The sequence below is a fragment of the Ranitomeya imitator genome, chromosome 1 (assembly GCF_032444005.1).
Source record: "Ranitomeya imitator isolate aRanImi1 chromosome 1, aRanImi1.pri, whole genome shotgun sequence".
Lineage (NCBI taxonomy): Eukaryota > Metazoa > Chordata > Amphibia > Anura > Dendrobatidae > Ranitomeya > Ranitomeya imitator.
This window is the reverse complement of record NC_091282.1, coordinates 393,962,707-393,973,482: the sequence shown is the minus strand read 5'-3', so window position 1 is coordinate 393,973,482 and position 10,776 is coordinate 393,962,707. Positions and strand designations below refer to the sequence as shown.

Genomic DNA, 10,776 nt, shown 5'->3' with positions numbered 1-10,776 from the left:
CAGAATTGAGTGACTCCATAATTTTTCCCCTATGCTTGGTTAAAAAAAACTAACCATTACTGACTACCACATTTTTTGTTCTTGATTTATTTTAGTGTTTCTTAAAGCCAGAAAGTTGCCATTTGAAATGACTTTAGTTTTGTGCCATGTCTGTGATCTCCTTTTTTTTCTACAAAATTAAACAACTGAATGAACATCCTCCGAGGTCGGTGATTCCATAATTTTTGCCAAGGGTTGTATTAGTGAAATTTCTCTTGCAGAGACTAGTATCTCCACAAGAAGAATTTGAAAGCTACGGTCTGGAAAGATGCGCCGCATGTCCTTCTTCATGGGTGATCAGTAGGCGTCTGTGGACGCATAGTGGACATGGGATTTCTTGTAATCCCATCCATTATGCTGTAACATCTGGACGCTGCAGGCTGGACGCTGCACAAGAATGCAACATCCAACCATCAGCGTTTACTGATAGTCTGCACATACCCTCAAAGTGTTCAAATCTGCAGACAGGATGTTTTGTCAACCCTTCAAGTGCTTCAGAGGATGCAATGTTAAAGAATACAGATCTGCTGCATTGACCATCACTGAACTATGGATAAGTTTGGAATAGTCAGGATTTGGACCCACCGATCAACTGAGCCCCATGGATATGTTTCGGAAAGCCAGGATTGGGACTCATTGGTCACCTGGCTTCATGGAGATGTTCGGAGAAGCCAATCAACGGCCAGCTTCCTAAAACTTCTTACTATCTCCTTTTTGTGCATGCCACAGGTGGGCGTAGTTGGACCTGGAAACTCACAGCTCCTCTTATCCCAGCGAGTCAGCGGAAGGGTGAGACTCTGTAATTTTGCACCATCTTGGATATTTTGCTGGGACTGATCGATGTGTTATTTGCCTGTTTTGTGGTTCAATAAAGTATTTCCACACTATTTTACCCTCACCTTGTGTTGTCTGAGTTGTATTATGCCCACAGTGAGAGGGTGTATGGTGGTATGATCCCTGGTCCATGCGGTTTCGGCTAGCGGACTAGAGCACCCACTGACCCCCGTGTCTCCACAGGTATTATCAGCACTATATTATACATATTGCACTTTTCAAAAGGAGGGGGTAATTTTTTCCTAGGGTACTTCTTTGATAGATTTGATATATATGCGCATTCATTTCAATTAATACTTTGTAATACTTCATTTTCTATGTGATGGCACAGCAGGAGAATGGAACACTTGCTGTTAGGTTCTCTAATTTTACCATTGATCTGAGGGTTTAAGCAGCAGGGCAACCTATTATAAGCTTATTTTCAAGAAAACTTTCTATCAAATAAGGATTGTCCAAATCAGAACAAAACCTTTATGTAACAGTATTTTATTATTTAAAGTTGATTTAAAATGAAAGATAGAAGGAAAGAGATGATACTGGCATTCTAAATTTTACTCTGTATATATAATGTATGTAAATTTTAGTATTCCAAATGCCAAGTATAAAATATATGAAAAAATACCTATAATTTTAATAACGGTTGTGATGATACCAATCATAAATCACACATTATTCAGATTAACAGAGTTGAAAGATTTGGGATTAATCTTTCTGCCTCTACCACTAGCATTGAAGCGTTTTACATTCCTTTGAACTGCTGCATGATGGAAATCAACTGTTGATTGCGTTTTTCAATCATTTGCTGTTCTTCTTTCAACTTTTCTTGTTGGAGAAGAATTTCTTCCTAAGCAGCAATTAAAATACAGTTATGGAGATTATGATTATTATTATACATTTGCACAGACAGGTTGTATAGTAGCATTTTACATTACTTATAGAAAAGGTAAATCTGCTACTCCGAAAAATGTTTTATACATTGAAATCCGGGTAGAACAGAATCACCAGTCTATTCAATCCAAATAGCAGTACCTTTATTTTGAACTAAACTGCCCTCGTGTAATCTGGATTATGGAAGCATTCCAGTAGTAATACAAGTTATGGAAAACTTTCATTCCATTAAAGGGGTTGTCTATTTTTTTTTACTTCAGGAGCGCGAAGCTCCTATGCTTCCCAGCTTGCCAATGAGTTGGGTGTTCTTGAAGATTGACAGTTCAATCCAGCTGCATCATCAAACCCCGCTGGCCTGAACTGTGCACTCACTCATGCTACAAGGAAAACTTTGGCAATGCAGCACCGAAGGAGTTCTGGGGCACTGAAGCCCAATCTGGTCAGCTTCAGCACTGCACTTGTAAGCTGTATAGCAAACAGCTTGCAAGTGTGTGCTCCTTGCCTAGGGACAAGACACCAAGCTACAGTTGTGTGAAAAATTGTTTTCCCCCTTCCTGATTTCCTATTTTTACATGTTTGTCACAATTAAATGTGCCAGATCACCAAAAATTAAATATTAGACAAAAATAACAAAAAGTAAACATAAAATGCAGTTTTTCAATGAAGGTATTTATTTTTAAGGGAAAAAGAAATCCAAACCTTCAGGGCCCTGTATGAAAAAGTGATAGCCCCTGTGGTAGGCCGACTCACTCAGCAGCTCACAGAGTTATATACAGGAATGTTTCTTCTGCTGGTTTATTTAAATCATGGCATAAAACAGCGCAGGGTTCAACAAAATAAACACTGCCTTTCTGGCAAAATCGGGAAACAAACAGATAACGTATAGCACAGTGCTTAAGCCTGCAGGAATCCGCCAGCTCAGGGTACAATCACCAGAGCCCAGCACAGTTGCATATACACAGTTCTCTGGCGCTCTCTGTTGTGAATTCTGCTTTTGGGCTCCCTCCGGTGGTTGTAGGTGGTAATGCAGTTGTCCCTGGATTGCAGTCCTGGTCAGGTGTATCTGCTGATTGCAGTTCTGACTGGGGTATTTAGGTTTGCAGGATTCATTAGTCCTTGCCAGTTGCCCATGGTTGTTGGGAGGTTTTAGACCTCTGTCTGGTTCCTCCTGCCTTGCTTCCAATTCAGCAAAGATAAGTGTCTGGTTTTGTTTCTGTGGCACACAGGCTGTGTGCTTGATAATTCAGTGCTATTCATTTGTTTTTTTCTTGTCCAGCTTAGATTGTGTCAGTATTTTCTCAGTCTTGTTGGATTCTCAGGAGTTGCAGATATACGTTCCACGTCTTTACTTAGATGGTGGAATTTTTTGTATTATCTGCTGTGGATATTTTTGGAAGGGTTTTAATACTGACCGCTTAGTATTCTGTCCTATCCTTTCCTATTTAGCTAGAGTGGCCTCTTTTGCTAAATCCTGTTTTCTGCCTGCGTGTGTCTTTCCTCTCCTTCTCACAGTCAATATTTGTGGGGGGCTGCCTATCCTTTGGGGTTCTGCTCTGAGGCAAGGTAGAATTCCTATTTCCATCTATAGGGGTATTTAGTCCTCCGGCTGTGTCGAGGTGTCTAGGGTTTGTTAGGCACACCCCACGGCTACTTCTAGTTGCAGTGTCAGTTCAGGATTTGCGGTCTGTACAGGTTCCACCTACTCCAGAGAAAGTTTCATGCGGCTCCAAGGTCACCGGATCATAACAGCTCTTCTTCCTCTAGACACACAGACAGAGGAAAAAACTCAGTGGCAGGACATTTTACTTGCTGAACCACATCTTTGGGGTGGAGATATGGTGAGTAACTGTCCCTCCCATCTTTTACAACTACTCACAAAAAAAGAAAACAATCCTGCCATGGCCAATTAACCCCTATCAACACATAACATGCTGGAGCTAAACTTCTGGGTTTTCACATCACGGAAGATAGCAACCTTCGTGATACATATCTCCCCTTACTTACATTACCATTGACCCTGTCACATATCCCACCTCTCTGCCCAAAGCCGGGGGTTTTGGCACTTTCAGACACCAAACATGGACTTCTGGAAAGGGCATCCGCATCACCTTGCAACTTCCCGGAGCTATGTTCTACTTGAAAATTAAAGTTCTGGAGGCCTAAAAACCACCTAGTCACCAAGACATTCTTACCTTTATATTCTCTTAACCATCTCAGAGATTCATGGTCCAACACTAGCTTAAACCTACGGCCTAGTAGGTAAGCATCTGTCTGGATCACAACTTCTCTACTGAAATCCAGTGCGAACAGGACTGGCTGTTTACTTAGGGCTAGCTTCAGCTCTTGGAATGCCATTTCTGTTTCAGCACTCCATTTGGCCATCGTCAATTTGGTTCCTTTAAAGAGATTCATCAGTGGTGCGGCAGTTATGGTGAAATTTGGTTAAACCACAGGTAATATCCCACAATAACAAAAAAATCTCTTAAATGCTTCTTGGAAAGCAGTTGAGGCCACTTCTGGATTTCCTCAACTTTGTTTACTTGTTGCTTGATTTCGCCTCTCCAGATAATGTATCCTAAGTACTTGGCCACTTCCCCATGGCACATTTTTAAATTAAAATTTATAGTAAACCCCACCTTCCTCAGAGCATCCAGAATCGCTTGTCCTTTTGGTAGAGGACTACCCCAATCTGAGCCGAAGATCACTGACATCGAGGTAGGCTGCAGCATACTTAATAATAATAATAATCTTTATTTTTATATAGCGCTAACATATTCCGCAGCGCTTTACATTTTTTCACACATTATCATTACTGTCCCTTTTGGGGCTCACAATCTAAATTCCCTATCAGTATGTCTTTGGAATGTGGGAGGAAACCGGAGTGCCCGGAGGAAACCCACACAAACACGGAGAGAACATACAAACTCTTTGCAGATGTTGTCCTTGGTGGGATTCGAACCCAGGACTCCAGCGCTGCAAGGCCGCAGTGCTAACCACTAAGCCACCGTGCCGCCCTATGGGAAGCTAAGATCCAATCCATGGCCCAGTGGAAGGTGGCTGGGCACCCTGTAGTCTGAAAGCCATTTTAGTATGTTGAAAGCACCCATCAAGTGTCGATAAGGCAGTCTTTTCCTTGGCACTTTGAGACATGGGGATATGCCGTGAAGTCAAGGATTGTAATGTACTTCGCAGGTCCAAGCCTCTCAATGAGTTCACTGACGTGGGGCATTTGGTAAGCATCAAAGTTGAACACTTCATTCAGCCTGCGGTAGTCATTACTAGAGATGAGCGAATATGTTCAGAAAATGATCACTAAACATAAATTAGGCACGAATATGGCACATTTGGATTCATAATCGGTAATATGAGAATTTTTGTTAAAATCAGAAAAAAAGTCAGTAAAATTCAGTAAAAGTGCGGGAAAATAATTGAGTTGCCATGAAAGTATTTTAAAGTAGATGATAGATAAGAAGCCAGCAATTAATTTGCCGCATACAGTAAAAACACAGTGTGACAGGTTAGAACAGATTAGATAGATATATAGATGTCAGTGAGCCCAGAAGTAATCGGAAGTGACCGCAAGTAACCTTGATGACATAACCACTAGTTAGCAGCTCATTCTTCAGTGGTTCTCAGCCTGGGCGGTAGCATCTTGGCACCGTCCAGGTTGAAAACTATCAATCCCCCAGACATGGATTAAGGCATGGGACAGAACGACGGAGAGTTGAGGGAAATGGTTGTTTTTTATTTTTGTTTTATTACAGAAGATGAAAGAATCAGCAGAAATAGGCGTTAGGTGACTATACTGTAATTGTTTGTTATTTTTAAATTAAAAAGGGAAAGTGTGTTTTAGTCTTACTTATAATAAAGGACTTTATTCTGGCTGTGTCTTTATTTACAATACAACTAAAGGATTAGTAATGGATAGGTGTATTATACATGCCTCTCCATCACTAAACTGTGGGCTTCATGTCATCTGACAATATAAAGGTGACATCAACCCCACAAATATGAACCCCACTTGCCACCGCTACAGGGCAAGTGGGAAGAGCCGGGCAAAGCGCCAGAATTGGTGCATCTAATAGATGCACCTCCTTTGGCGGCTGCAGGCTGTTAATTTTAGGCTGGGGGGTGGCAATATCCATGGGCCCTTACCAGCCTGAGAATACCTGCACCCAGCTATCAGCTTTAGCAAGGCTGGTTGTCAAAAATGGGGGAATCCCCACAATGTTTTTTTAATTATTTAAATAATTAAAAATACAGCTTGGGGCCCCTCTTTTCTTGATATCCAGCCTTGCTAACACTGGCAGCTGAGGGTGGCAGAAATACAGGGGAACACATGCCCATTTATTTATTTATAGCGCAGAAGTCGGTTGATGAATACTCCCATCAGATGCTCCTGCTGTTACTGTTATTAGCGGCAGCAGGTGTAAGGCTGATGGGAATAATAGTCCCAAAGACCGCCTGCTTTCATTGTTCTCACTTGAATACAACTCTCATCATTATTTCCTGCACAGAGCAGGGAACAATGATGAGTCGTCTTCAGCACCCAGCTCCATGGAACAGCACTTACTGTACCGCTTCCTCCCTGGCGCCCGCCATGTGGTACTAATGCAGCACTGATGCGGTTCCATGGGTATTACCCCCTTCCCAGACTATAAACATCCGCCTCCAGTGTCGGTTTTCCCTCTGCTGGTAAAGAAAATTACGAGGAGCCCATGCCATTTTTAAAAAAAAAAACACAAATACTTATCTTTTAATAATTAAATACATGTACAGTAAGCTGCACATACACTGTACTAATTGTATATGTCACTGACATGACCGCTACCTTTATTTTCCGTACCAGAAATATCAGGAAGTGTAAAAGGGCCTTAGGATGTAAATCGGATGCTAGGTGTTAAAAATGGGATTGTACTCACATGTAAAGGGAATGACATTTGCATTATACTAATCAGACTTTGCAGGAACAAACTTGGACTGATTTTAAAATCGCTTGTGTGACTGCAGCCATAGGCTATGTGCGCATGTTGAGTATTTGCTTGCAGAAATTTCTGCAAAGTTTCTGCGTCTCTGCATTTTTTGGTGCATTTTTTGCCAATTTTTTGGGGTGCATTTTTTTGCCCCGGTTTTGTATGTGTTTTGTACATCAATGAAGGTTTTGCTGAGCTAAATAAAGATATTTAACCCCTTAAGAACCGCCAATACACCTTTTAACAGATGCAATTAAGGGTACTTATTCCTCAGCTGAGAAATAAGGGTATAGCACCCCTCAGCATTGGAAAATCTCCAACGGGGTAGCTGAGACCCCAGAGAAGATGATTTGGGCCGGTTTTTACCATCCCCAGTCTTGTGATCGCCGTTATTCACTGAATAACGGCGATTGAAAAAAAAAGTCCAATTTCCCATTAATTTCTCTCTCCTCTGATATGATCTAGCATACCAGAGGAGAGAGAAATGAGGTCCCCCAAGCCATGCATGCGCAGTGTGCCCACAGAGACCTGCAGGCCGGTACCTGGCAACAATAGATTTTTCCTATTGGTTCACTTTGATCACTGTGATAGACCCTATCACAGTGATAAAAAAAATAAATAAAAACCCCCTGTGTCACTTCTTTAGTTAGGTAAAATATATATATATATATATATATATATATATACAGTGTGTGTATGTATATATATATTTGTCCATTCTCTGCAGTTAGGGTTGGAGTTAGAGCTAAGGTTAGGATTGAGCTAGGGTTAGGGTTGGGGCTAGGGTTAGGAATGGGGATAGAGCTAGGGTTGGAGTTGGTTTAGGGTTGGGGTTAGAGCTAGGGTTGGGCTAGGGTTAGAGTTGGTACTAGGGATAGAGCTGGGGCAAGGATTGTGTTGTGCTGGGGTTAGGGTTGTGTTGGGGCTACGGTTGGGGTTACAGTTGTGGTGTTGCTGTTAGGGTGGTGTTGGTGTAAGGGTTGTGGTTAGGGTTGTGGTTATGGTGGTTTTCACTGTTCAGGTACATCAGGGAGTCTCTAAATGCGACATGGCACTCGCCCTGATTCCAGCCAATTTTGCGTTCAAAAAGTCAAACATTGCTCCCTCCCTTCTGAACCCTGCCATGTGCTCAAACAGTGCCTTTCCCCCACATATGTGGTATTGGTGTGCTCAGGAGAAATTGCACAACAAATGTTGTGGTCAATTTTGTCCTCATAATCTTGTTAAAATAAAAAAGTTTTGGGCTGAATTAATTTTTTTGTGAAAAGTAAAATGTACATTTTCCACATTGCTTTAGTTTTCGTGAAGCACCTGAAGGGTTAATAAACTTCTTGAATGTGGTTTTGAGCACCTTGAGGGTGCAGTTTTTAGAATGGTGTCACTTTTGGGTATTTTCTGTCATATTGACCACCCAAACTCACTTCAAATGTGAGGTGCTCTCTAACAAAAATGGTTTTGAAAATTTTGTTTTAAACATTAGAAATTGCTGGTCAACTTTTAACCCTTATAACATTCGAACAAAAAAAAATCGTTTCTAAAATTGTGCCGATGTAAAGTTGACATGTGGGAACTGCTATTTATCAACTATTTTGTGTGACACGACTGTGATTTAAGGGCACACAAATTAAGTTTGAAAATTGCAAAGTTTTCTAATTTTTTCCAAATTTCTGTTTTTTCATAAATTAATGCAAGTCATATTGAAGAAATTTTACCATGAACATGAAGTACAATATGTCACAAGAAACTATCTCAGAATTAGTGGAATCCGTTGAAGAATTCCAGAACTATAACCTCATAAAGTGACAGTGGTCATAATTGTTAAAATTGGCTTGGTCATTAAGGTCAAAATTGGCTCGGTTACTAAAGGGTTAAAAAAAAGTTTTGGGCTGTAATTTCTTGGTTCAACACCTTCTTTTTTTCATTTTGATGCAGTAATATCAGGGTAATGGGATTATGGCTTGGTGTTAGCAGCTGTTATTGACACCAAGCCCTAGGTTTAGTAATAAAGAGATGTCAGCCAGACACCCTCATTACTAAATCGGTAAGTAAACACACACACCTGCGCAAATGCGCACATGCGCACACGCGCACACACATGCACATACTGTCACCAGCCTATGTAGGAGCGTTAACAGAATGAACCTACTTAAGCTGTAACCAAACAGCAACTGTTAATTTTTACAAAATTAAAAAAAAAAATTGTGTGGGCTCCCATGTAATTTTCATAACCAGCAGAGGGAAAGCCGACTCCTGAGGGCTGATGTTAATATAGGAGCTAATAGCCATAAAGGTTCCCAGGCTATTGATATCCACTCACAGCTGTTTGCTTAGCCTTTACTGGCTAGTTTACAGAGGAACCTCAGAAAAAAATTGACATAGGGGCCCCTTATAAAATCTAACTACCAAAGAGTAGGCAGACAGCTGCAGGCTGATAATAATTGCCTAGGAAGAAGCCACAGATATTTTCCCCCTCCCAAACTAAAACATCAGCTCTCAGCTGCCCCTGAAAAGGTACATCTGTATGATGCACCAAATCTGGCATTTAGCCTCGCTCTTCCCACTTGCCCTATAGCGGTGACAAGTGGGGTAATGGTTTGGAGGGGTTGATTTCACCTTTGTATTGTCAGGTGACATCAAGCCCACAGGTTAGTTATGGAGATGACCCCATTACTAACCCCATAGTGATATAAAAAAAAACACACCCAGAAGAAAGTTCTTTATTGGAAATGACACAGACTCCTTTATTGAATCTAAATTAAAACATACTCACTGAATGCCTAATCGACTGATGCCAATATCTCCTGCAACAAGAATAAAATAATAAACCACAATATTCCTCTCCTGTCCACAGACGAGATAATCATAATGCCCCACGATGATGTGACTGCTCTCAAAGACAGCCTGCTATACATTGGCACAGGAGATAATCACTCCTGTAGTGTATAGCAATGAGCTGCTGTGAGAGAGGTCACCGGAGTTCATCAGCTGATCGGCTCCAGTGATCTCACGTACGGTACCACTGCTGTGTGAGAAAGTTCACCGGAGTTCATCATGAACTTGTGTGACCTCTCTCACAGCAACTTAGTGATACATTGTGGGAGCGATTACCTCCTGTCAGTGTATCGTAAGCGGCCGGTTAGAGCAGTCACATCTCCTGATGTGACTGTTCTACAAGTGAGATTAACGTGGGACTCTCGGGATTATGTGGACTACCGCGGACAGGTGAGTATATGGTGGTTTATTATTTTTGATTTTTTTTTCAAGGAGACATGGGCATCAGGGATTGGGTGTTGTGTGTACATATATTTATTTATTTTACATTTTTTATAGGAGGGCATCAGAGATTTAGTTAGGTGAGCATAATGTGTTTTTTTCATTTTTTAAACTTTGAACACAGGCACCGACTCACGAGAGATTACTTCTCCCATCAGCAGCTCCTGATATCACTGTTATCAGTGACAGCAGACATAGCCTGACAGGAGGTATAGTCTCTCATCAGCCGGTGCCTGCTGACCTGCGGTATGCTTTTTACAGCGAGTCACCGAAGCGGGTCACGGTATCTCTGCAGGGTCACGCTAATGTCTGACAGGGTGACCACACAGCAATCTGACTGCAGTAAGCTTCTTACCGCGGATCACCACATCTATGCAGGGTCACGCTGACATCTGACAGTGTGACCCCGCAAGGCTCTGATGGTGGTAACAATCTACCAATAGCGCTACGCCAGGGTTTCCCATACTGTCACACAGTGTGGGAAACACCGGCTTTTGTGCTGTGTATGTGTATGTTTGGCTATATTCAGAGATTAAATCAATGATTAAATTGGCAGATATTGCAAATTCGGCGATCATGAGCCGGACCGAATATTGAAATATTTGCTCATTTCTAGTCATTACAAAATTGCCACTCAACCACCCACTTTTGGACTTCTCAATCATGCATTCTCATCACCCCGATTGAGATTCCTCACTGTGTGCTTTGGGAATCGTATATGGCTTCAAATTCACCCTTACATGTGGCTCTGTCAGAGAATCATGCTCCA

General features: G+C 41.6%; 1 protein-coding gene across 2 annotated transcripts in view; it reads right to left on the bottom strand.

Moving 5' to 3' along the window:
- Positions 1 to 1,342: 1,342 nt before the first annotated feature.
- The window catches only part of LOC138674246 (uncharacterized), a 205,363-nt gene continuing 195,929 nt past the window's right edge, over positions 1,343 to 10,776 (bottom strand). The window contains exon 19 of one of the 2 annotated variants that reach the window (XM_069762139.1): positions 1,343 to 1,717. In XM_069762139.1, coding sequence (XP_069618240.1) covers positions 1,613 to 1,717 — 105 coding nt within the window. In that variant the 3' untranslated portion in view covers positions 1,343 to 1,612. The remainder of the gene's footprint in view (positions 1,718 to 10,776) is intronic. The other variant, XM_069762141.1, reaches the window with a different exon arrangement.